This window comes from Nannobrachium achirus (genome assembly GCF_963921795.1).
Source record: "Nannobrachium achirus genome assembly, chromosome: 2".
Lineage (NCBI taxonomy): Eukaryota > Metazoa > Chordata > Actinopteri > Myctophiformes > Myctophidae > Nannobrachium > Nannobrachium achirus.
This window is the reverse complement of record NC_137811.1, coordinates 5,846,544-5,868,356: the sequence shown is the minus strand read 5'-3', so window position 1 is coordinate 5,868,356 and position 21,813 is coordinate 5,846,544. Positions and strand designations below refer to the sequence as shown.

At 40.2% G+C, this 21,813-nt stretch overlaps 1 protein-coding gene across 1 annotated transcript; it reads right to left on the bottom strand.

Annotated features, from left to right (window-relative positions):
• Nucleotides 1–6,058: 6,058 nt before the first annotated feature.
• On the bottom strand, nt 6,059–14,710 carry LOC308295925 (GTPase IMAP family member 7-like; the record flags this gene model as incomplete). Its single annotated transcript, XM_080739002.1, has 3 exons — nt 6,059–6,088; nt 7,492–8,138; nt 14,452–14,710. The coding sequence occupies 3 exons, from the start codon at nt 14,708–14,710 to the stop codon at nt 6,059–6,061; spliced, it is 936 nt and encodes a 311-aa protein (XP_080595128.1).
• Nucleotides 14,711–21,813: the final 7,103 nt, after the last annotated feature.

The window sequence follows — 21,813 nt, the reverse complement described above, 5'->3', positions numbered from 1 at the left end:
CTGACTATTATAAGTATTTTGGGCTCTTATTTCTGTAAAGTTGCTCAGGTGAAGCCTATAGTGAAGCCTATTCAGCCTAAAGTAAAACATTTGTAATCTTCGTTGCTAATAAAGCACTTTAAACTTTAAGTATATGACTTAATGGTTTCTTGACTACCTTCTCTTTACTGACCACCAAGTGACCCAATACAAGAGCCAGGTTCAAATCATTCATTGCTTTATTTCATACAAAATTAACTTATTCATATTTTAGAAACAATTGGCCACTTCAAACTGCAAAACAATATAGGTTATACCATGTTGTGTGTTATAGTTATAACTATTCTATGCATTTCATGGGTTTGGGACTGCATTTTTTCGCCGGCCGGCGGCTGTGCCACGCGCACGGAACGCACGCACCGCGTGCCCGGAAGAGGTGTTCCTTATTTCAATTTCTGAAAGGTGGCAACCCTAAGTCCATGTGTGATTTGAGCTGGGATGCAACAGTGCGTTCGAGGATTTTGGAGAGGAAGGGGAGGTTGGAAATGGGCCGGTAGTTGGTGGGGGAGTCGGGGTCAAGTCCAGGTTTTTTCAGAATTGGAGTGATGGCAGCAAGTTTAAGAGCAGGGGGAACGTGGCCTGTGGACAGGGAGGAGTTAATGATTTTAGTGATGAGTGGAGAGAGTACAGGGAGGCAGGCAATGACTAAGGTGGAGGGAATTGGGTCCAGGATGCAGGTAGAGGTTTTCATGCCAGAGGTTATGGAGGGGAGAGTGGAGACGGTTATTTCGGAGAAGGAGGTGAGAGGGTGGCTGGATAATAGAGGAGGGGCCGGTTCAGATTCAGATGTGGAGGTGGAAGGGGTGTCCAGTTCAGTATATATGGCGTTGATTTTTTACTGAAAAGAAACCACCGTACTTTTGGAGTTTTAACTGGTGTTGGCTTGATGGAGTGCATCTCTCCATTCCGACACTAACCCTATCTCTTACCCTAACCTTAACCTCTATGGAAGTGTTGCCACTCCGACAATAAGAAGTCACTGTCGGAGTTGCCACTCCGACAATAAGAAGTCACTGTCGGAGTGGCGACATGTCGGAATGGAGAGAGCCCCCCGGTTGGATGTTTGGGGACTGGGAAGGAGGGAGTGCATTTTGTGTTGTGGCCTAATAGGCTCCCCTAGGCCGGGCTGTAACACCCATACACACACAGGGAGTCATAGAAGGTGTTGTCCTTTAAGTATTTATTGCACGCTTCCCCAAAGTGGGTGCTGTGGCACCCTAGGGTGCCGTGATGACAGCTAGTCTAGGGGTGTCTCAGAATAATCTGATAATATTTGGAATTAATCAATATCACACTTAAATAATGGCATTCATCAATATCACTGCACTATGCTTAGTAAAACACACCTGATTTGCACTGTACTTGAGTTCATTTTCCAAGGCCAAAAGTGTGAGCTTGTAGATCTGCTATTTTTGGTGAACCTCAAGGTTCAAGGCTGTACTTTAGTAGTAAGTAGTAAAACGTATTTTTGTTCGGCATCCCTACAGACAATGCGGTGATATAAAGCAGAACAACAGAAAACAACACATCTAAAGATAAAATAATAAGTAATAATGACTTGGGAAGAAAGAGAGCAAAGAGAATGAGAAAAGCATCTCAGCTGTACATGTGCATAAAGTTTGGTGTATTTTATACACCAATGGCATTTCTTCCCCACTAGTAGCTACTGTACTGTAACTTTTTGTAAACAACTTCACAGTGTGTTCTGTGTGCAACAGGTTGGTATAATTAAACACTTCACAGTATATATGTATTATGTACAATAGGTGCAGATCAGTCTCAGTATCTATTATGTACTGTAGGTGAGAATCCTCCCCCCCCCCCCCCAGAATAAGGATGGGGGGTTCAAGTGTTTAAACATCAAGTATAAAGTTATTTCCAGTCAGTTCTGATGGAAACAGATATTTCTCTATCTGTGACACAGCCTACTGTATATCAGGTGGAAAGAAGTGTTTATGTAGCCTAATATGATGTGAGGTTCTAAAAGTTAACAGCAGGGACGTGCTGGCCATTGGGAAAAGCGGGACAACACCCGAACGGCCGGTTCATTCCCGGCCGGTCCAGGATGGCCATTAGGAAAGAAAAAAAAAAAAAAAATACATGTCGGCCTTCGTTCCAGTTTGGGAGCTGGGCGGACAACAAAGTAAATCATCATCAAATTTGTATTTTTTTTTTTCGCAAAGCAAAGCCCTGCTTCATCATACAAGGCCGTCGCACAAAAGTAATGAAAACAGCAGTGTGCTTGTAGATCGGCTGTTTTTACTTGTTTAAATCATTTTTAAAATGATAAATACAAAACAAACGGTTTTGGACATAGGCCTACAAGGTTTCCACCCGACAACGACGAACTATAACTCATGTAATTGGCCCACTGGCTTGTCACTTGTCATGATCTGAAATGGCAAAGTAGCAGCAGCGCTATAGAGAGAGATCTCTCTCTATAGCGCGCAATGAGGGCCTCTGCAACTCTTTTTCCCGGGCTGAATCAGGGGCCCAGCACGTCCCTGGTTAAAGGCCCATTCCCACTGGGCCAGATAACAGATAAAAGAATCTCTTTCTCCAGATATTTTTCCATTCAAAGTGGATGGTAGATACAGATAAAAAAAGAATTGCCACAGATAAAAGTATCTGTGGCAAATATCTGTGGTATATATTTTTTGTATCTGTATCTACCATCCACTTTGAATGGAAAAATATCTGGAGAAAGAGATTTTTTTATCTGTTATCTGTCCCAGTGGGAATGGGCCTTAACAGTGTAATTCAGGGTGCCGTGGATGATTTTTTTGTGTTATTTTTGAGCGGTGGTCACAACGCTCCTATACGTGGCCGTGTGTGTGGGTATGTCTGTCTGTCTGTCTGTCTGTATGTAGCCTACAGTACCTTTTTTGACCACACATGTTAAGGGAGGGGCGCTGTTGTTCAGGCCAGGCCAGACACACACACACACACACACACACACATGGATGGATGGATATATATATATTTGTTTTGCTGTTGCGCAGCCTCCACGACCACCGCTCAGTTCACACGGGTGTGATTTTTTTTACAGGGGTGCCCTGAGTCAAAAAAAAGATTGACAACCACTCACTGACCCCTGTGGAAAAGGCTATCCACATGTAACATAATGTGATTCCACTTGCATTACCTGTATTACGGTAGTTTACCTGAGACCCCCCCCCCCATGTGTCCCTGCAGACTTGGGGAGAAAACCCTGTTTCCTCTTCTCAGTGTGTTGTTGTGAAGACACATGGTAGGTTGATACATCTGAGCCTCTGTTATTTAGCGTGATAAAAGCAGGATAAAAGCTTTTTTTTTCATTGTCTGTAAAGGTGGTGCTTTATAATGCAATTGTGCATTGATATGTTTATGTCACTGCACACACGCTGATTTGTATTTTATTCTTTTTGTTTAGCATTGTTTTCTGAAGTTGTGAAGCTGTGCTGGTCCTGACTGTGGCTGTATTTCCTCATTGCCAGGTACATGTAAATGTGTTACTATTGTTACCTCATATCAGTTGTTCCTCTTCCCAGTCTGTTATTGTGAAGACATGCATTGTTTTCTGAAGTTGTGAAGCTGCACTGGTTTAAGAGTTTAAGAGTCTTTAAGGAATTTTACAATCAATCTTTTCAACCATTTAACCCTTAAGTTCTGTTCAGATTCACTACACCTTCGTTCTGTTCGGGTCATTTTGACCCGGAGGATATTTGGTTTAAAAAAAACAACACTAATATAAATTTTAACTTAACAAATCATCATGATACATTGACTTTGACTCAATACCAAACAATTCATATGATATATATGGTAAATGTTTGCATTTCTGCTTTGCTATATCACATTAAACACTGAACGAGCTAGGCGTTTTTACTGATTTAGCTGGAATTCATGTAAAAAAACTACTTTATTTAATACTGGGCAATATTGCTCATGCTTATAGGAAAAAATGAAAATCAGACAGGGGGGCTTCGGAAGGGGGGTGTTAGAAGGGGGGGGGGGGGCTGTGTGTCTGTGTTTTGGCACAATACTGTGTATTTCTGAGCATAATTATGTGCTTCCGGGTCAAAATGACCCGAACAGCACTTAAGGTTCAAAAAATATGAGGGGGGTGTAGCATGGGTGTAGTGCAAAAATATTTTTTTTACACGTTCATCTCAGAAGAATCTTTAAGGCCAGTGAGTTTCAGGTGGAACAAATTTAAACTTCTACCTTTTTTTTTCAAATGAAAATGTAAAACGGGTCAAAATGACCCGAACAGAACTTAAGGGTTTTTAAAGAATTTATGCCACACTGCATTTGTGCTTTGTGTCTTTTGTGTGGACCACTCTGGCACGCTGTGCCTCCCTGTACATCTCATTGGTGTAGTATGAGCCTCCATTTGCTGCAACCATGTGATCAATCATCTTGATCAGCTCCACTACTTGATGTCTGTTGTTGTGGTTGTCAAAGAGATGGAACCTGCCTCCACACTGTTGGACGAGTTGTTGAAGAGCTTGAGGTGATTCACGTACAAACTGTTGAATGGTTCAAGATAACAGCACCATCATGTACCTGTCAACCTCTGGTCCAAACATCTTCTGCATCTTTTCCCCTCATCCTGTGTGTGTGTGTGTGTGTGTGTGTGTGTGTGTGTGTGTGTGTGTGTGTGTGTGTGTGTGTGTGTGTGTGTGTGTGTGTGTGTGTGTGTGTGTGTGTGGTGTGAAAGGTGAAGTGGTGAAGCTGTGCTGGTCCTGACTGTGTTTATATTTCCTCATTGCAGTGACTGTCATTAAATGGCTGCTGCTAAGCTTCATCAGAGACTGGAGTGACTTCTATCACAACACAACGCATGCAGACAGAGTACACATCGCTACACACACACACACACACACACACACACACACACACACGGCAGCTCTCAGGCTACGAGGAAGGACTTTCTAGAGTCTATAGGTCTAACACACAGTGGTTCTCAACCTTTTCAAGCTGCAACCTAGGGCTGGGCGATATGGTGATAAATATCGTTGAGACGATACAATGTCTCCATGATATGCCTTTTCAGAGGTATCGTATATATTGTGATACAATTGATGGAGCCTTGTAAAAAATCCTGTTTAATCGTTAATACAGAGATTCATTGCAGAATTCAATTTAAACCTACATTTTGGTCTAAATCAGTAGTACTCAAACTTTAAAATGTCAAGGTCTCCCCTTAACTCTGACAGTATACAAATGGAACCAAATGGAGTTACATACTTGTAAAGTTCAATTTAGACCTCCCAAAAGGAACCCAGAGAGTCTAGTTTTTGTCAAGTAACTTGAAAAATAACCATAAAAACCAACGTGAAAAAAATAATCGTGATGAAATCGTTTATCGTAATACAGCTTGGGAAAATATTGTGATATTGTATTTTTCCATATCGCCCACCTGCGACCCCAAAATATTCATATTTTAACTGATGACCCCTTAAAAATTAAATGAAAGATTGTTTCAGCTGTCTGCTTAAAGCTTAAAGGGATCCCTGGCTAATACGACAAATATGCCTTAATACATTATAATTGTCCTCTATAACTACTATGTAAAATTAAAAACACTGTAATAATTTTATTTCTTCTAGAAATAGCTAATCTTTCACTCAATAGGGGAAATGTCCGTCGCAAGTTGATGATGTCATAAATGTAATTTGTGATCTATCCCTATGGAATTTATGGCATGCATATGCAAATAAAAACAAATGTAATACTTCCTATGGTTAATATGAGCATCAAATCAATATTTCAAATGTGTTTTTTTGCACATGCATGCCATAAATTCCATAGGGATAGATCACCCATGACATTTATGACATCATCAACTTGCGACAGGCATTTCCCCTATTGAGTGAAAGATTCGCTATTTCTAGAAGAAATAAAATATTTAAGGTGTTTTTAATTTTACATTGTAGTTATAGAGGACAATTATAATGTATTAAGGCATATTTGTCGTATTAGCCAGGGATCCTTTTAAATGATGAAAGATTGTTTCAAAGTGTCTGCTTAAACCTTAAATGAAGTATCCTTGAATCTTTGCAATCTACACACATTAAACTGATTACAGAAGTCACAGAAGGTGTAAAAAATAATAACTTGTCTAAATCACGTGACAAGTTGGTGCCTGAAGCTAGAGTTGAGTTTGTGTTGACAGTAAACCTTCTGATCCAGAATATCTGTCTGTCTGTCTGTCTGTCTGTCTGTCTGTCTGTCTGTCTGTCTGTCTGTCTGTCTCTTTATGTCCAAAACGATATAGTAAATATAAAAACAATGTGTGTTCTGGATCAAATAGTTAATGTTTAATCACCAGCTCATGTTGATACTTTTCATTGGTTTAATATTTATAAAACACAAACACATAAAACTACTTTTATTTTCACCTTTTTAAAATATGGCAAAAGTAGCCGATCTATAAAAGTATAGAAAAAATTGTCGATCTATTAAGCCCTCGCATTGTGAGCCTCACAGCGCCTCACATTGAGACGCATTGTGAGCTTGTAGATCTGCTACTTTTAGCTACTTTTGCATTACGCTGTTGTGTGGCGAAGCAAGGCATTAATTTATGAAATAAATCATAAAATGTTTAAATCTAGAGATTCAAGGTTTCTGCCTGACAACAACAATAAGTAATGTTGAAGACGGATGTATGAATTATTGTTCTTTATATCATCAATAGGATCTGACTGTTGTACATGATTATTACATTAAATAAATGACATGTGTTTGTTATCAGTTATTCATTTTATTGATTTGTTTTTAATCACATAAACAATAGAAGTGTCATGGGCACGTGCACACACTGGCACACACAGTGGTGTAAAGTAACTAAGTACATTTACTCAAATACTGTGCTTGAGTACAATTGTGAGATACTGTATGTCTTACTTTACTGGAGTATTTCCATTTTGTTTTGTAATCCATTACATCTCAGAGGCAAATATTGTACTTTTTACTCCATTACATTTATTAGAAAATGTTGGTAATCTAGTTACTTTGCAGTTACTTTTAACATTATTACAAAAAATACTGTACATTAATCACATCCACATATACCTGTATATACATATTTTGAAAATAATAGATCTAATATTTTCAAAGGATTATTATACATTTTGAAAACTTAAAATGCGACATTCTGCATTATGTATGAACATTGTAATTGTGATCTTAAAGAGGGAGCATGATACACTGTAACCATTTTAATCATTTTAATTGTTTTATAAAGATTGACATCCAGTGTTGATTGACGTTACAGGATAATAACAATAGCTGCTTAATCTTTTTTTTTTCCTTCTTTAGGAATTTTACAATTAATTTTAACTTTTCAATCATTTAAATAATTTATGCTATACTGCAGAATCCGTCCTTTGAGTCGACCACTCTGGCAGTTGCCCTCTCTTCCTCTCTTACCCTCTCTTCCTCTCTTACCCTCTCTTCCTCTCTTACCCTCTCTTCCTCTCTTACCCTCTCTTTCTCTCTCTCCAATGCAAGCTCTGCCTCTTTGTACATCTCACTGGTGAAACTAGAGCCTCCATTTGCTGCAACCATGTCATCAATCTTCTTGATCAGCTCCACCACTTGATTTCTGTCTCTGCTCCTGTTGTTAAAGACATGGAACCTGCTTCCACACCGTTGGACGAGTTGTTGAAGAGCTGGAGCGTCACATACATACTGTTGAATGGTGATACCTTCCTCTTCAAGCTGATCACCCCCGGTGAACAGCACCATCATGTACCTGCCAACGTCTGGTCCAAACATCTTCTGATAAGCTTCTACTGCTTTCTGCTCTTCTCTGGTGAATCGACCAACTCGTATGACAAGCAGGAACACATGAGGACCAGGACGAGAGAGCTGGATACTTCCTACTGTTTCACGTATGACTTCTTCCTCAGACCTGTATGTGTCAATGAGTCCAGGTGTGTCCACCACTTTGATCCTCCTGTAGTTCCACATGATGGTTTCCATGGAACATTCCTGCGTCTGTGAGCGGGCAGAGAAGATGGATGTAAATCCTTCCCTTCCAAGGATGGTGTTTCCAGAGGCACTTTTCCCCACACCAGTTTTTCCAATTATAACGATTCGTAGATCAGGACCTGATGAATAAGAAGAGGAAGAACAAGTAGAGGATAATGATATTTCTGATACATGTGTTAAAGATGAATACATTATGTGACTAATACTAATACTGAAATAAGGCTAATCTACCAACTGGTTTCATCAATTAATTCACAGCTTGTGTAGCAGGATGGGTGTTAGGTCCAATGGTCCAATCTCCTGATAGGTAACAGTAGGCTGCACAACTCCTACAGTACCAGAGTCAGCCATCTGTCTCTGCTCGCCTGGTGCCACGCTCTTCCGCTCTGTGTGTACTCTGCCAACACTAAACCTGTCTTCTAAAACCATGCTGGCCGTTGGGCTACAGGTAGGTTTACAGCCGGGTTTTGCTCAGTATATGTGTCTCGTATATTGTCTTGCCAATATATGCTGTGTAGGAACTTGAACTTGAGCGTGACCGATTTTGTCTTTCTAGCTTCGTGCTACCAACAACAATTTGAGTGGGATTCAATCAGGTCCACAAGGTCTTCAGCAACCCCTCCCCCCACCAAGGGTCTGATCGCTCACGTGTTCAGTGAGTGCACAGGAAGTGACATCATCCACATGCACTCCATATACACAGCAGTACTCCAATAGCGGTAAATACACAGAGTAACTTTTAATCAAATAATAGTTACGTAACTATTATTTGATTAAAGAAGGACAAGGTGCAGTGGTTAGCGCTGTCGCCTCACAGCTAGAAGGTCCTGGTCTCTATACTGCCTCCCCCTGGCCGCCGGGGCGCCTGATGGTGGGGGAAAGGAACTGGTTGGAATAACGTGTTCCTTCCATGTGCTACTTCCAAACCAGGGAAATCCCCACTGTCCGGTGAAAAGAAACAACTTGGACTACTCATGCACTGAAGGAAGCATGAGGTCAGTCCGTTGTCTCCCCAGGTTGGCAGAGGGAGAGCAGAGCCCAGGATTACATAGGCAATTGGCACTGGGTGAAAAAATGTGTTACAAAAATCGTGGGATGAAAATTATAAGAAAGAAAGGTTTATCTTACAGGAAATGTTTTCTTGCTCATCACTAGTTATGCTGCATGTGTTTTAAACCTAGAACAGCATGATATGCATAATATACCATGTATTAAAGTATAGTTAAATGTGTAAGGACAGGACAGACCCCTGCATGTGGACAATGTTCATAGAGTCAGCTCACCTCCACCTGTCTGTAGCGGACCAGCATCTGTGGATCTCTGTGTTGATGGGCCAGCACCTGTGGATTCATATAAATAATATCACCAGTGGTGGTACATTGGTGATAAATAATATCACCGATGTGGTGAACGGCAAGGCAAGGAAACAAAGTACAAGTTCTCTCCAATAATAAAAAGATAAAAGAACAAGATGATGTGCACATCCTTTCCAAGTGCTGGTGCTGGGCTCAGGTCGACATGAGATTAAAAGAATGGAGGTCCGCACACAGCTCAATGCTCCACAGTGTTTATTTAAAACATAAAGTTAGACCACGTTTCTGCCATCAGCTGGCCTTCATCAGGTGAGGTGATGAACGTCGTCTAACTTTATGTTTTAAATAAACACCATGGAGCATTGAGCCGTGTGCGGACCTCCATTCTCTCCAATAATAACACATTTATTATGCAACTTACAGAACTTATCAACAGCTTTTAGTAAGACTGAACACTTTTACTTTTGTATTTGCAACGAACACGCAACAGTCTCTCTTTACTTCCTGTCTACTTCCTCTCTTTTTCCAAGGAACGTCTACGTAATGTCACCAACATCATTTTCTCTACCCTGAAATTTCCAGTCGCACTCTCGGTGGCAAACTCACACAGGAAGTTCGGTGAATAACATCTGAGTCTATGAGAGCTGGCTGGACAGTTTATGAACTAACACTATTTCTGAACGATAGACCTTTATAGAAACTAGAAAAGCAGTTCCTGCAGAAACTGCGTGGGCTCGCTCAAAGCTGCCGCAAATTTTATGATGTAAAAAAGTACTCATAAAAGTACTCATTATGAATTTGAGTAAAAGTACTCAAAATACCAAAGAGTAAAAAATATCATTAAAGTATCAAAGTTAAAAGTACACTTTAAAAATGGAAAAGTACTCATTATGAAGAAAAAATATATTTGAGTAAAGGTACTCAAAATACCAAAGAGTAAAAGTAATGTTAAAGTATCGAAAGTAAAAGTACTCGTTGAAAATTGAAAAGTACTCATTGTTAAGTAAAAGCATGAGTAAAATAACTCAAAATACAAAAGAGTAAAAGTACTAAAAATACCAAAAAGTAAAATTAAGTAAAAGTATATTTGAGTAAAAGTACTCAAAATACCAAAGGGCACAAAGTATCAATAAAGTATCAAAAGTAAAAGTACTCGTTAAGAATTGAAAAGTACTCATTATGAAGTAAAAGTACTCAAAATACCAAAGAGTAAAACATTATCATTAAAGTATCGAAGTAAAAGTACTCATTAAGAATTGAAAATGACTCATTATGAAGTATAACAATATTTGAGTAAAAGTAACTCAAAATACCAAAGAGTAAAAGTACTCAAAAACAAATGGTTCATGAGAAAAAGGGTCACTTCCTGTTTGGTGAGGGGCACTTCCTGTTTGGCGAAATAGGCCCCAATTAAGGTCAAGGACTCTTAATCAAGTCATTTGACGCCTCCCACAATTCTGTACGACAAACGGTTCATAACGTAAAGCCAAATAAAGTTTCGGCCAATCAGGAGAGGGCGGGGCTAAGTTAAACCAATTAAGGTGAAGAACGAATAGAAAGACTGTGTGTGTGTGTGTGTGTGTGTGTGTGTGTGTGTGTGTGTGTGTCTGTGTGTGTGTGTGCGTGTGCGTGAGTATGCATGTGTGTGAGTGTGCATGTGTGTGAGTGCATGCATGCGTGCATCCATGTGTTCCCTGGACACAGTGCAACTTATTGTGAGCTTGTAAGGCCCTGTCCAGACGACAACGTATTTTTAATCCCCGGGGAGGTAAAGCCACGAACGCCCATGGGTGTCCACATGCAGACGCATGCAAACGGAGGACTAGACGAATAGTTTCCAAAACTCCGGCTGCAGTGCATTTTTGTTACCCGGGCGTATTTATTTTGCCTTGTGGACACTGTAAACGGAGAAGTTCTTTGCTTGCATGCTTACGTCACCTTGTGCTTCTCGCCTCCTCCTCCTTGCTATGAGAAAAACCCATGGTGGTCTCTGTAGAATATCCATATTTATGAGCGCATTCACGACATGTGATCATTAGAGAGCTCAGCTGTCTTGTTTAGGGATGGAGCCCTATTTAGCCTAATGAATGATTTTAATTATATTTGTTACTCTTGTCAAATGTCATCTTCATAAATGGTGGTCAGCCACGATCTCACAGTCTCAAAAGATACCAGTTATGTTCTGAATTTGTAGCTTTCCACCGGCTCAATAAGCCGGATTGATAAGGTGCTCATTATCAATAACGAGATACAGCCCTAGTCTTGTTAACGGAGCATATCTGACGCGACGCGCTTGCCTCTTCTCTTTGTCAAAGTTTGGATATCAAATGCCAATATCAAATGATTTCAAGCATAATGGAGACATACGCACGCATGCAGGCATTACTCCTGTCCATTCTCATCAGTTGTCTGACGCTTTGAAGGTGAGAATAGGCCTAGTTGATTATTCACGGCATGTGCCTCCTTTTAAATTATTTCCACGATCAGCGCAAGCTAAAAAAAAAGTCCGTCTGAGAGAGCGCACCACTCTCTCTCTCAATACCAAGTGATGCTTGCTTGACCACGAAGTTCTGATTGATAGAGTTACATTCGTTTAATACAGAGAGAGAGAGAGAGAGAGAGAGAGAGAGAGAGAGAGAGAGAGAACACCACACTCGACGATTCCTCTCCCCTCTCCTGCTCTAGAAATAGTTAAATGAATGTTTAAATAGCAATTGTGCATGTTAAAGTGTGAAGATTGTGAAACTTGGACGATGCATATAGCCTATAGATAGCTGCTGCAATGATTGCATGAGAGCAGGGGGACGCGCCACCCGCTTCGGTGACGCGCAGACAGGGATTTATAGCGTTTTTATAATACCGTGTGGACACACATATTTTTCTACACGGGCCCGTGTGGAGGCGTATAGGTTTCAAAACGAAGTCAGAAACGCCCGGGGATTTTTTAGGTATAGACAGGGCCTAAATCATGTGAGACCACTGACTCAGCACTGTAATTTAAAGTTAATAAGGAGCACCTTTGCTTGTGAGCTATAGAACTAACTGTTTGTTCAAGCTATGGGCCATATCCATTGGTTTGAATAGGGAGCGCAAGTGACGAACTGATCGCTATACCGGAAACAGGAAAAGTGTTTCAATGTCTAAAGCCACTCGGTGAGTGGCTTTAGATATTGCTCTACACACTTTGCGATTCTAGTGTTGATACGATCAATAATGAGCGCATGAGAGTGATTTAGAAACGGTTGGGGGAAAAATGTATAATCTGAGAACTAGAAGAAGATATAATGGGATTGAATAGGACCGTCTGAGGTGGCGCCCGGCACTCCGAGGGCCATAGATAAAATTCTGTAAGTCTCTGTTTTATTTTAGTCACACTTAACGAAACACGACGAGCGTGGCTACAAACGTGCTAAAAACATGCATACATGTTGAATATTTTGGCCGTGAGGACAATATATTCACAGAAAATCTGGGAATAAGAAAAAATCTCCTCCACTCTAGCCACACTCTAGGACTGGTTTTCCCGCCAAAATACCCCAAACCACTCTACCTTTGAGCTGCGATTGTGAAAAACCCTACAACATTTTCGAACACCGTTTGAACCAGGAAGAAGTCCAATAGCGTGTGAGCTGAAAAGTCGAGTGAAAAAGTAAAAATTTAAAAGTCAGATCCCATTCATTCTCTATGGGATGAAAGATTTACGAATAAAGTTAAATATTTCAAACAGTATAAACTTTTAAAAACGAGGTTTTTATGTGAAAGTATGAAAGAGATATAAGAGCACAAAGAATATGCGCCAGAAAAGTGGACACTTTTCTCCATAGACTCCCATTATAAGGAGGGGAAAAAAAAGTTTAAAAGTTAAATATTTCAAAAAATATGAAATATTTTAAAAATATTTTTTTAAGCACACGTCACTGTAGAAAGCTGAACATGTTGAAGTTGGACCGAAGTTTCTAGCGCAAATTGTGTTGAAGTAGTAGGAGGACGAAGAAAGTGGGGGGAACCTTGGAAGTATAAAGTTGGTTAGAAGTAAATATAAACTGGGGTACAACAAGGTGGACTCGCCTTCAGCGAGCCCACAATAAAAGAAGACATGTCACACATTATTTTCTGCCGTGTTGATTTTCGGTATACGCTGTATAATATTATAGGGGTATCTAAAGATTTATATATAAGTTGCAACAATACTTATACAGTGTCTGTTTCATTAAGTGTGCCTGCCATGCAATGCAATGGCAAAACACATATTGTAATCCGCCATACTTAATTAATTAATTAATTAATTAATTAATTAATGATCCCACAAATTTCGGCACGTAATAACTGCCGCACAATTTACGCCACCGCCGCAATATATACATCAAAGCGTGCGGCTCGGCCAGGAATGGTGTTTCCCCTCCATCAGGCGCCCCGGCTGGCCAGGCATTATAGACCAGGATTACGTGCATGTTTTTGTGAGGGTATCTACCCTAGGAGACACGGGGAGAACATGCAAACTCTACACAGAAAGGCCCTTTCGCCAACCCCACCCTAGGGTGTGGGTGCTGATGACGCGGAGGGAGGAACACGCCCCCAGCACCCACAGCGTCCCCCTGCGGGAATCGAACCCAGGACCTTCTAGCTGTGAGGCGAAGCGCTAACCACTATTTAGGAAACTTGATGCAGGAAAACACACATGGAGATGACATGTATCTGGTCAAGGTGCCGCTGGCAGCCAGCAAAAAAGCAATAACTAGATTGTGGTATAAAAGTGACCCTCCAACTTGTGAGCAGTGGCTGTGCATTGTGGAGGAAAATATGTGATGGAGAGATTCTCACACACACACACACACACACACACACACACACACACACACACACACACACACACACACACACACACACACACACACACACACTCAGGATACAAGAAGAACTGTTCCTTGAGAAATGGGAAACATGGACTGAATATAAAACCCAACAAAATGACACCACGGATATCTGATATGGACTACAATGTGATAATCAAAATGTAATGATGTTGACCCTGTGAATGTTTTGTGCATGCAACGAACTGCAAATAAAAATTAAGTAAAAAAAAGAAAAGAAAAACACGTCTACGCTACTGTTCACCTACTTGTGTCCTCAAACATCAGAGCTAGATCATTCCTGGAGATCTTGGCCAGAACCATCTTCATGAGCTGGTCTCCATTAGTGGTGTACTTCTGGGTGATCAGCGTAGTGAGGGCCTCTCGGCTAGTAGCTCCTTCCAGATGGGCCGTCTGGATCGGATCGATGTCATCCAGATGAACATTCTTCAGATGGAACTTGAACCTGGTGAAGTCATCAATTGACAGCTCGTACAGAGCGTTCAAGATCCTGCTGTTCATGTCCATGGTTGATTCCTGGTACAAACAGAGGATAGTAATATTATGTCAGCTTCATTATCTTCACCACTTTAACTCTGGGGTCCCCATGTTGGGAATGTCATCATTAAAGGACAACTTTAGTTTTTTACAACAAGGGTTCATATTTTAGATTGTAATTAAAGAATATAAAAGATGAGTGTTAAATTGATTTCATTTACTTCTTTCTATTGTTTTAGAGATTCTTATTTCAGTGGTTGGGGGCATGCATACAAGTGGCGAAATATGTAGTTTTACACAGAATAAAGCCCATTCCCAAGATACAACACAACCTTTCATGGTTGGATGTGACTTATGGGGGCTAGAAGTGTTACTGTAAATAGCAATAAAGAAACTGCTGGCTTATTGTGTCTAAAAATACATATTTAGCCACTTGTACGCATGCCCCCATGCGTACGCATGCCCCACATTTTAGTAAACGTGATAAAACAATAGAACGAAGCAAATGAAAACATTTTAACACTCACTTTTTATTTTCTCTAATTACAATCTAAAATATGAACTCTTGTTGTAAAAAAGTAAAGTTGTCCTTTAAAAATACAAATTTGAAAATAGCAGATATACAAGCAAACAACCTGTCACATTGCAGCTATTTTCACTGTTCATCATAATGACAAAGTATAGATTTTAAGCTTTTGGTTGTTTAGAGACTGAACATGTAGATTAAGGAATACAGATTCATGTACATGAAGTTATGCAGCCTACATCAAGGAAACACATTCATGTACATCCAAAACTAACACTGGTGAATGCTAGCCTGGTGAAATGTTAACCTGGTCGGAATATTGAGAGGTCAGACTTATGATACTTATAATGCCAATAATTACAAAAATCTATGACAGGAATGTCATCCCCCATTAAGCCATATTGTGACAGAGAATGAACTTGGCTTTGCCAAAGACCTAAATACGTTCTTTGCCAGATTGGAATCATTGGACAATTCCTCAAAATGCACTAAATTAATCTGTATGTATTTGACCACAGACCCCCATCTCAAAATATTTAGTTCCAGCAACCCCTCAGGAGCAAAATCTGAGTTACAAATGTTCGACTTTTCAAAAATAGCAGATATGCAAGCTTGGTGCCGCGCTGTGAGCTTGTAGATCTCCTTTTTCAATAAAATAATTAAGGCCCCTCCACCTTGGGCCCTAGTAACTCTGTCTCACACATCCCCCCCCCCCCCCCCCCTTGTGACGCCCCTGGGTGAAGCTATACTCGAAGTCCAATCAGAATTTAATTGAATGAATTCAGGGATTTCACAGCTGTAGGCAAAACATTCCACTGACTAGTGGCAACATAATTAAAAAATACATTCTTTGTGTTTTAATTAATTCAGTGTTTTGAGCTTGGGGGGTATGAGTTTTTGTACATTTCTTTTCCCCCCCTATCCAATAACCTGAAACTCCCCCGGCTAAGAGGCTAGTAGTGGTTAAAAGATGTCGTCTCTCCACACGGAGGCCTGGGGTTCAAATCCCGGCGTCATACAAATACACAGCAGTGCCTTTTAAAGAATTGAATAATCTTATGCCATGCAATCATAAACATTAGTATTGATTCCTACGATTCTTACCTGGTGAATGCAGCTCATCAGATCAGTCAAAGAGTCAGTATGAAGGTCCTTGTCTGTAGCGTGTTGTTCTGATCTGTCCTGATAAGAAGATCTGTTGTCTTCTTTACTGCTGGCTGGTGTGGTGGATTTGGAGAGGTGGGGTCCGCAGTAACAGCAGGTTTTAGTAGAGTTAAGAAGTCTTTCGAACAAAGGCCTTTAAAGTAAAAGTGTGTCTCTATTGAAAAAGGTCCCACAGCATTCTGACTGTCCTCTGGCCCAAAGTGAGAGACAGTGAAGTATTTCCCATTTTACAGCAGTGATATACAAAACAGAACACACAGGTCAACAAAGAAAAGAGGTGGCCTTAAAGCTGCTCCAATGACAATCATTTCAGTCAAATGGTAATCTGATCAAACCAGTTCTACTGAGAAAAGAAGGCCGGCCTTAATTGTGACTTAATTCCGAACCCAAGTTGTATTTCAAATCTAAGCATGGCAAATGACTATTCTTGACGTATACATGTGTACAGTGTATGTGTCTCACGTATATATGAATCTAAACCTTTAAAAACATATGTGTGTACAATTTACAGTTTAAAATAAGACAACCCCTGGATCCTAGATAAGTTGAGAAATAACCATGTAAAAGGACTAGACTAGCTCAGAGCTCGTCTAGTTAAACAAAGACTATTATAATTAGTGTTGCCACCTACCCATGCTTCAAAGACTTGAGTAGGCCCTTTGGCCTGGCAACCGCAGGAGGCCATTTAAACAGAGAACAACATTTGGATACAGTGTGAGACGTAAATACACTTGAAATCTTAAAGGAGAGATGCCATGTGTTGATCTGACTGGTCAACTTTAAGATCCTATACCTAAATAAGAATATTCGATATTATGACGAATTAGCAAGCATATTTGGTCTGAGCAGATACTACACGGCTTAATATGTAATGCCACGATGTGATTTACTGGGAAACATAATTACTGCCAAACATGATTTGGTGACCTGGAATGTTTTACAAGTTTAGGGTTAGACATAGCTTTACTGAGGTTAAGATTAGGTTTAGTCATAGTTTTACTGAGGTTAAGGTTAGATTTAGTCATAGTTTTACTGAGGTTAGGTTTAGGCATAAGGTTAGGTTTAGACTAGGGATGTTCCGATACCACTTTTTTGCTGACCAAGTACAAGTACGAGTACTTAATTTGAGTCCTACTTGCCGATACCGAATACCGAAACTGTAAGTTAAGTTTCTGTACGAGTGCTTAAATAGTGTGTGGCGCTCCAAAATAAAATGTTAAAATAATTATGTTGTCATGCCTAGAGTGAGAGAAGGTGAAAACACTATTATCCTAAAATTAGGAATAAGGTTAGGTTCAGACATAGTTTTACTGAGGTTAAGATTAGGCATAAGGTTAGGTTTAGACATAGTTTTACTGAGGTTAAGATTAGGTATAAGAACTTTAGACAGTTCGCCCGCATTACGCCCATGCAGGGCGACTGTGTTTCGAGGCGAGCGTTCTGGAATATATTCCAGGATTTGGTGTCAATCTTGCAAAACATTTTTTTCATGATTTGTTTTGGGGTCTTTTTATGCCTTTATTTGATAGGACAGTCAGTAGACTGACAGGAAATGGGGGGAGAGAAGGGGGGTGACACACGGCAAAGGTCGTCCGGACCGGGAATCGAATGGGCGACGCCGCCAGGCGATACAAAGCCCATGTGGAATGCACCTGGACCAGTAGGCCAGCGGGCGCCCTTGCAAAACAAGTTTGACCGTCATTCAGAGAGCACAACATCAATGACCCTTTCTACAATGCTGGACTCATGATTTAAAACTATAGGATTACAGTTTTGAACAGGAACTAAGTAGTCCTACATGTACTTGTGTAGTGTTAAAGGACAACTTTGTTTTTTTACAACAAGGGTTCATATTTTAGATTGTAATTAGAGAAAAGAAAAGATGAGTGTTAAAATGTTTTCATTTACTTCTATCGTTTTAGCACGCTTAGTGTGCTAAAATGTGGGGCATGCGTACGCATGGGGGCATGCGTACAAGTGGCTAAATAAGTATTTTTAGACACAATAAGCAAGCAGTTTCTTTTTTGCTATTTACAGTAACCCCATGTCACATCTGCCCATGAAAGACTGCGGTGCATCTTGGAAATGGTGTTATTCTGTGTAAAAAATATTTAGCCACTTGTACGCATGCCCCCAACCACTGAAATCAAAATAATTAAAATCTCTAAAACGATAGAAAGGAGTAAATGAAAACATTTTAACACCCATATTTTATATTCTTTAATTACTATCTAAAATCTTGACTTTACAAAAGTATAACAGGAATTAAACACTTTTTCAAACCCTTTTTCAAAAATAGTGAAAATAGCAGATCTATAAGCTGCAACACACTGACGTTGTGAGCTTGTAGATCTGCTGTTTTCACTTTATTTGAAAATGACCTTCATAATTTGTACTTTTGGATAATTGGCGTATTAACTTGAGACTCAAGAAAAGTCAGAGGTTATATTTTAGACATTTCAATTATTTGCCAAAAAATACATAGGCATGGGGCTCTTTTTTATTGTGCAGCTAAAACATTTCATCGATAAATTATTTGTATTTCAAGAACACCTGGCAATGAATTGACAAAAAAATTAAGAATGTGAGAAATGTCTTTAAATCAGAAAGCCTGCAACACTCCAGGTTTAATAGAAAGTCTTAAAGGGAAATGCCACCCCTGGGACGACCAAATCTTATTTGAATGTTGTTTGTGAGACAATAAACACACTCTTGGGGTTCTTATGTGTTCAAAATGTGTCTTTAGAAATCTTAGTATTTCATGATATTCTGTGTTTGAATGAATAACTCCAACTCCCAGATTGCTTTGCATATCACCATTCCTCAACTCCTCCTAAATTCCCACCCATATAGGATGTCCTTCCCTCTAGACTCTGCCCACACAAAACATAAACAAACACACATGTAGTAGTCACATGGTGTCGAAGTGTGTTGTTATGGATTGGATTGCAAAGTATTCACTTCAAACCTTAGTTTTACAACTGAGATATATAGGCCTACCTTATTGTTGTGTTAAATAGACTATTGTTTGCACTGACGACTCATGAAGATAAAACATGATGCTCCTGTCCATTGAAGTCTTCCTCTGTTGCGTGATGGCTCGCCTGGGCCCTGCATTGGAATTCCATCATGCACCGTCCAGCACACCAAAATGTATATAGTATGTATTTATATATTTCAGCTACAACCAAAACATGCTTTACTATGTACAGTATAGACAGACTATGCATTTATCCGTGTTCTAAACATTATCAACTATTCAGCTAAATGATTACCAGTTGAATACACAGGGAATATGCAAGTAGGTCTGTATTCAAGTAGCCCCCCCCCCCCCCCCTTTATATTATATATAAAATAAAAGGAATTATACTGAGGTGGAAAAAGTACTAACATGTCTTACTTGAGTGGAAGTATCAATACTGCAATATAAATATACTCTGTTAAGTAAAAGTTCAGGAATAAAATAATGTACTTGAATAAAAGTAGCCTACAAAGGTATTGGCATAAAAATATACTCAAAGTACCAAAAGTAAAGTAGCCTACAAAATGGAATTAAATGAAAATAGCAGATCTACAAGCAATGCGTTGCGACACGTTGTGAGCATGTAGTGGAGTAGTCTAGAAGTAAAGTATTGAAAACTAGAAATACAAATAAAGTATAAAATACCTCAAAATTGTAGGCTCTACTAAGGATAGTACAGTACTTGAGTAAATGTACTTAGTTACGTTTACACCACTGGCATAGATCAAATGATCTCACATCCAACCAAATATTTGTGCAACCAACATGATAAAGAAATAGTCGTACAATAGTATGAATAGCAGTTTATTTACACAAAGGATTGGCACAGTAGCCTATTATTTGATCATGTTAATCCATTACACTGCAGCTGTTGAATCATTTTCTGTCAGTGGCTAGACAACGGCGACGCTGTTGTCTGAAAAAAGAATGAAACGTAGTAACATTAGTTTAATAGATCGGTAGGCAACTATTTTAGCATAGCATTATTGGGCTAAATGTAAAGACGCTACGCTGCGCCAACCGTGAATTCAACACAATCTGCTGTTGAGCAGTTTAACCAATTTGCTACGTACGTCTACACAAACGGTCAGATTACAAAGATAAATTGCTTAGTGAAGGCTCACGGATGTCACCATAGGGTACGCTCCAGCAGAATGTCCCGTAATGATCGTATTATTTAACGAGGAGCATTTTAATCCGATCGGTCGTCGGTTCCTTTGAAAGGTCTTAATGTATCTAAGTGCAGTACACCTCGCAACCGATGGGGTCGCATGGCTGAAAAACAACAGAAAATGGCGTCTGATCGGATTAAAATGCTCGGAATTATTCCTGTGTATTTGGGCTGTGTCTCTAACTATATAATTTGGAAATACTCATTTTCCTCCAGTCAAAGTGTGCCTGCAGCCAACATAACAAACAAACTCAGCAGAGTGCAAGTGGGGGTGGGGTCGTATAACGTTCTGGGTGGAACCTAGCTCTGGTCCATAGCGTCACCTCCCGCATCGCTCCCGGTGACGCTCTGACAGACCCGTCGGGAAACGCATGGACTCGAGATTGTCGGCCCCGCCGAGTGCTCAATACTAGTGAAAATAAACAAAACCGTTTCACTACTCACCAAACCAAAGGTAGTTTTGCGTTGTTGAAAGTCTATTCTCCGCGGTGGTAAACCTCTCAGCACCCCACCTACTCTGTAAAATACATTATTTTTGTCATGAAATTGTATTTTACAGAGTAGGTGGGGTGCTGAGGGGTTCACCACCGCGGAGAATAGACTTTCAACAGCGCAAAACGACCTTTGGTTTGGTGAGTAGTGAAACGGTTTTGTTTATTTTGACTGGTATTGAGCGCTCGGAGGGGCCGACAATCTCGAGTCCAGCCGTTTCCCGACGGGTCTGTCAGAGCGTCACCGGGAGCGATGCGGGAGGTGACGCTATGGACCAGAGCTAGGTGGAACCATAGACTGAACGAAATCTTTGGGACAACCCTCTGCTTTTTCAGTCCACAGAGCACGTAGTCCGGAAAGGAAAAGAGACCTTGCTGTTGTGGCAAGGTGTTAAATGCAATTTTCTAAAAACAGAGTTTAAACATAAAAATGACACCAGTATGGTGTTCCAAAACTCCCAAACAACTTGAATATCAAGGGTTTTTGTCTCAGGGGTGACATTGCCCTTTAAGGCAGGGGTCTTCAACAGGGGGTCTGGGACCCCTAGGGGGTCCTCAGAGTTACTACAGGGGGTCCTCCAAATCTTTGTGATAGGATCATTCTTTTAAATGAACAACTTGAACCCTCGCATCCCTATTCTGAGGAGACTAAAGCCAAAAATAGCCGATCTACAAGCTCTCAACGCCTCGCAGGCTATTTTTGGCAAATGGTGTAGAGGGGGAAAAGAGCAGACCAAGTCTTTTCTCTTCTCAGATGAG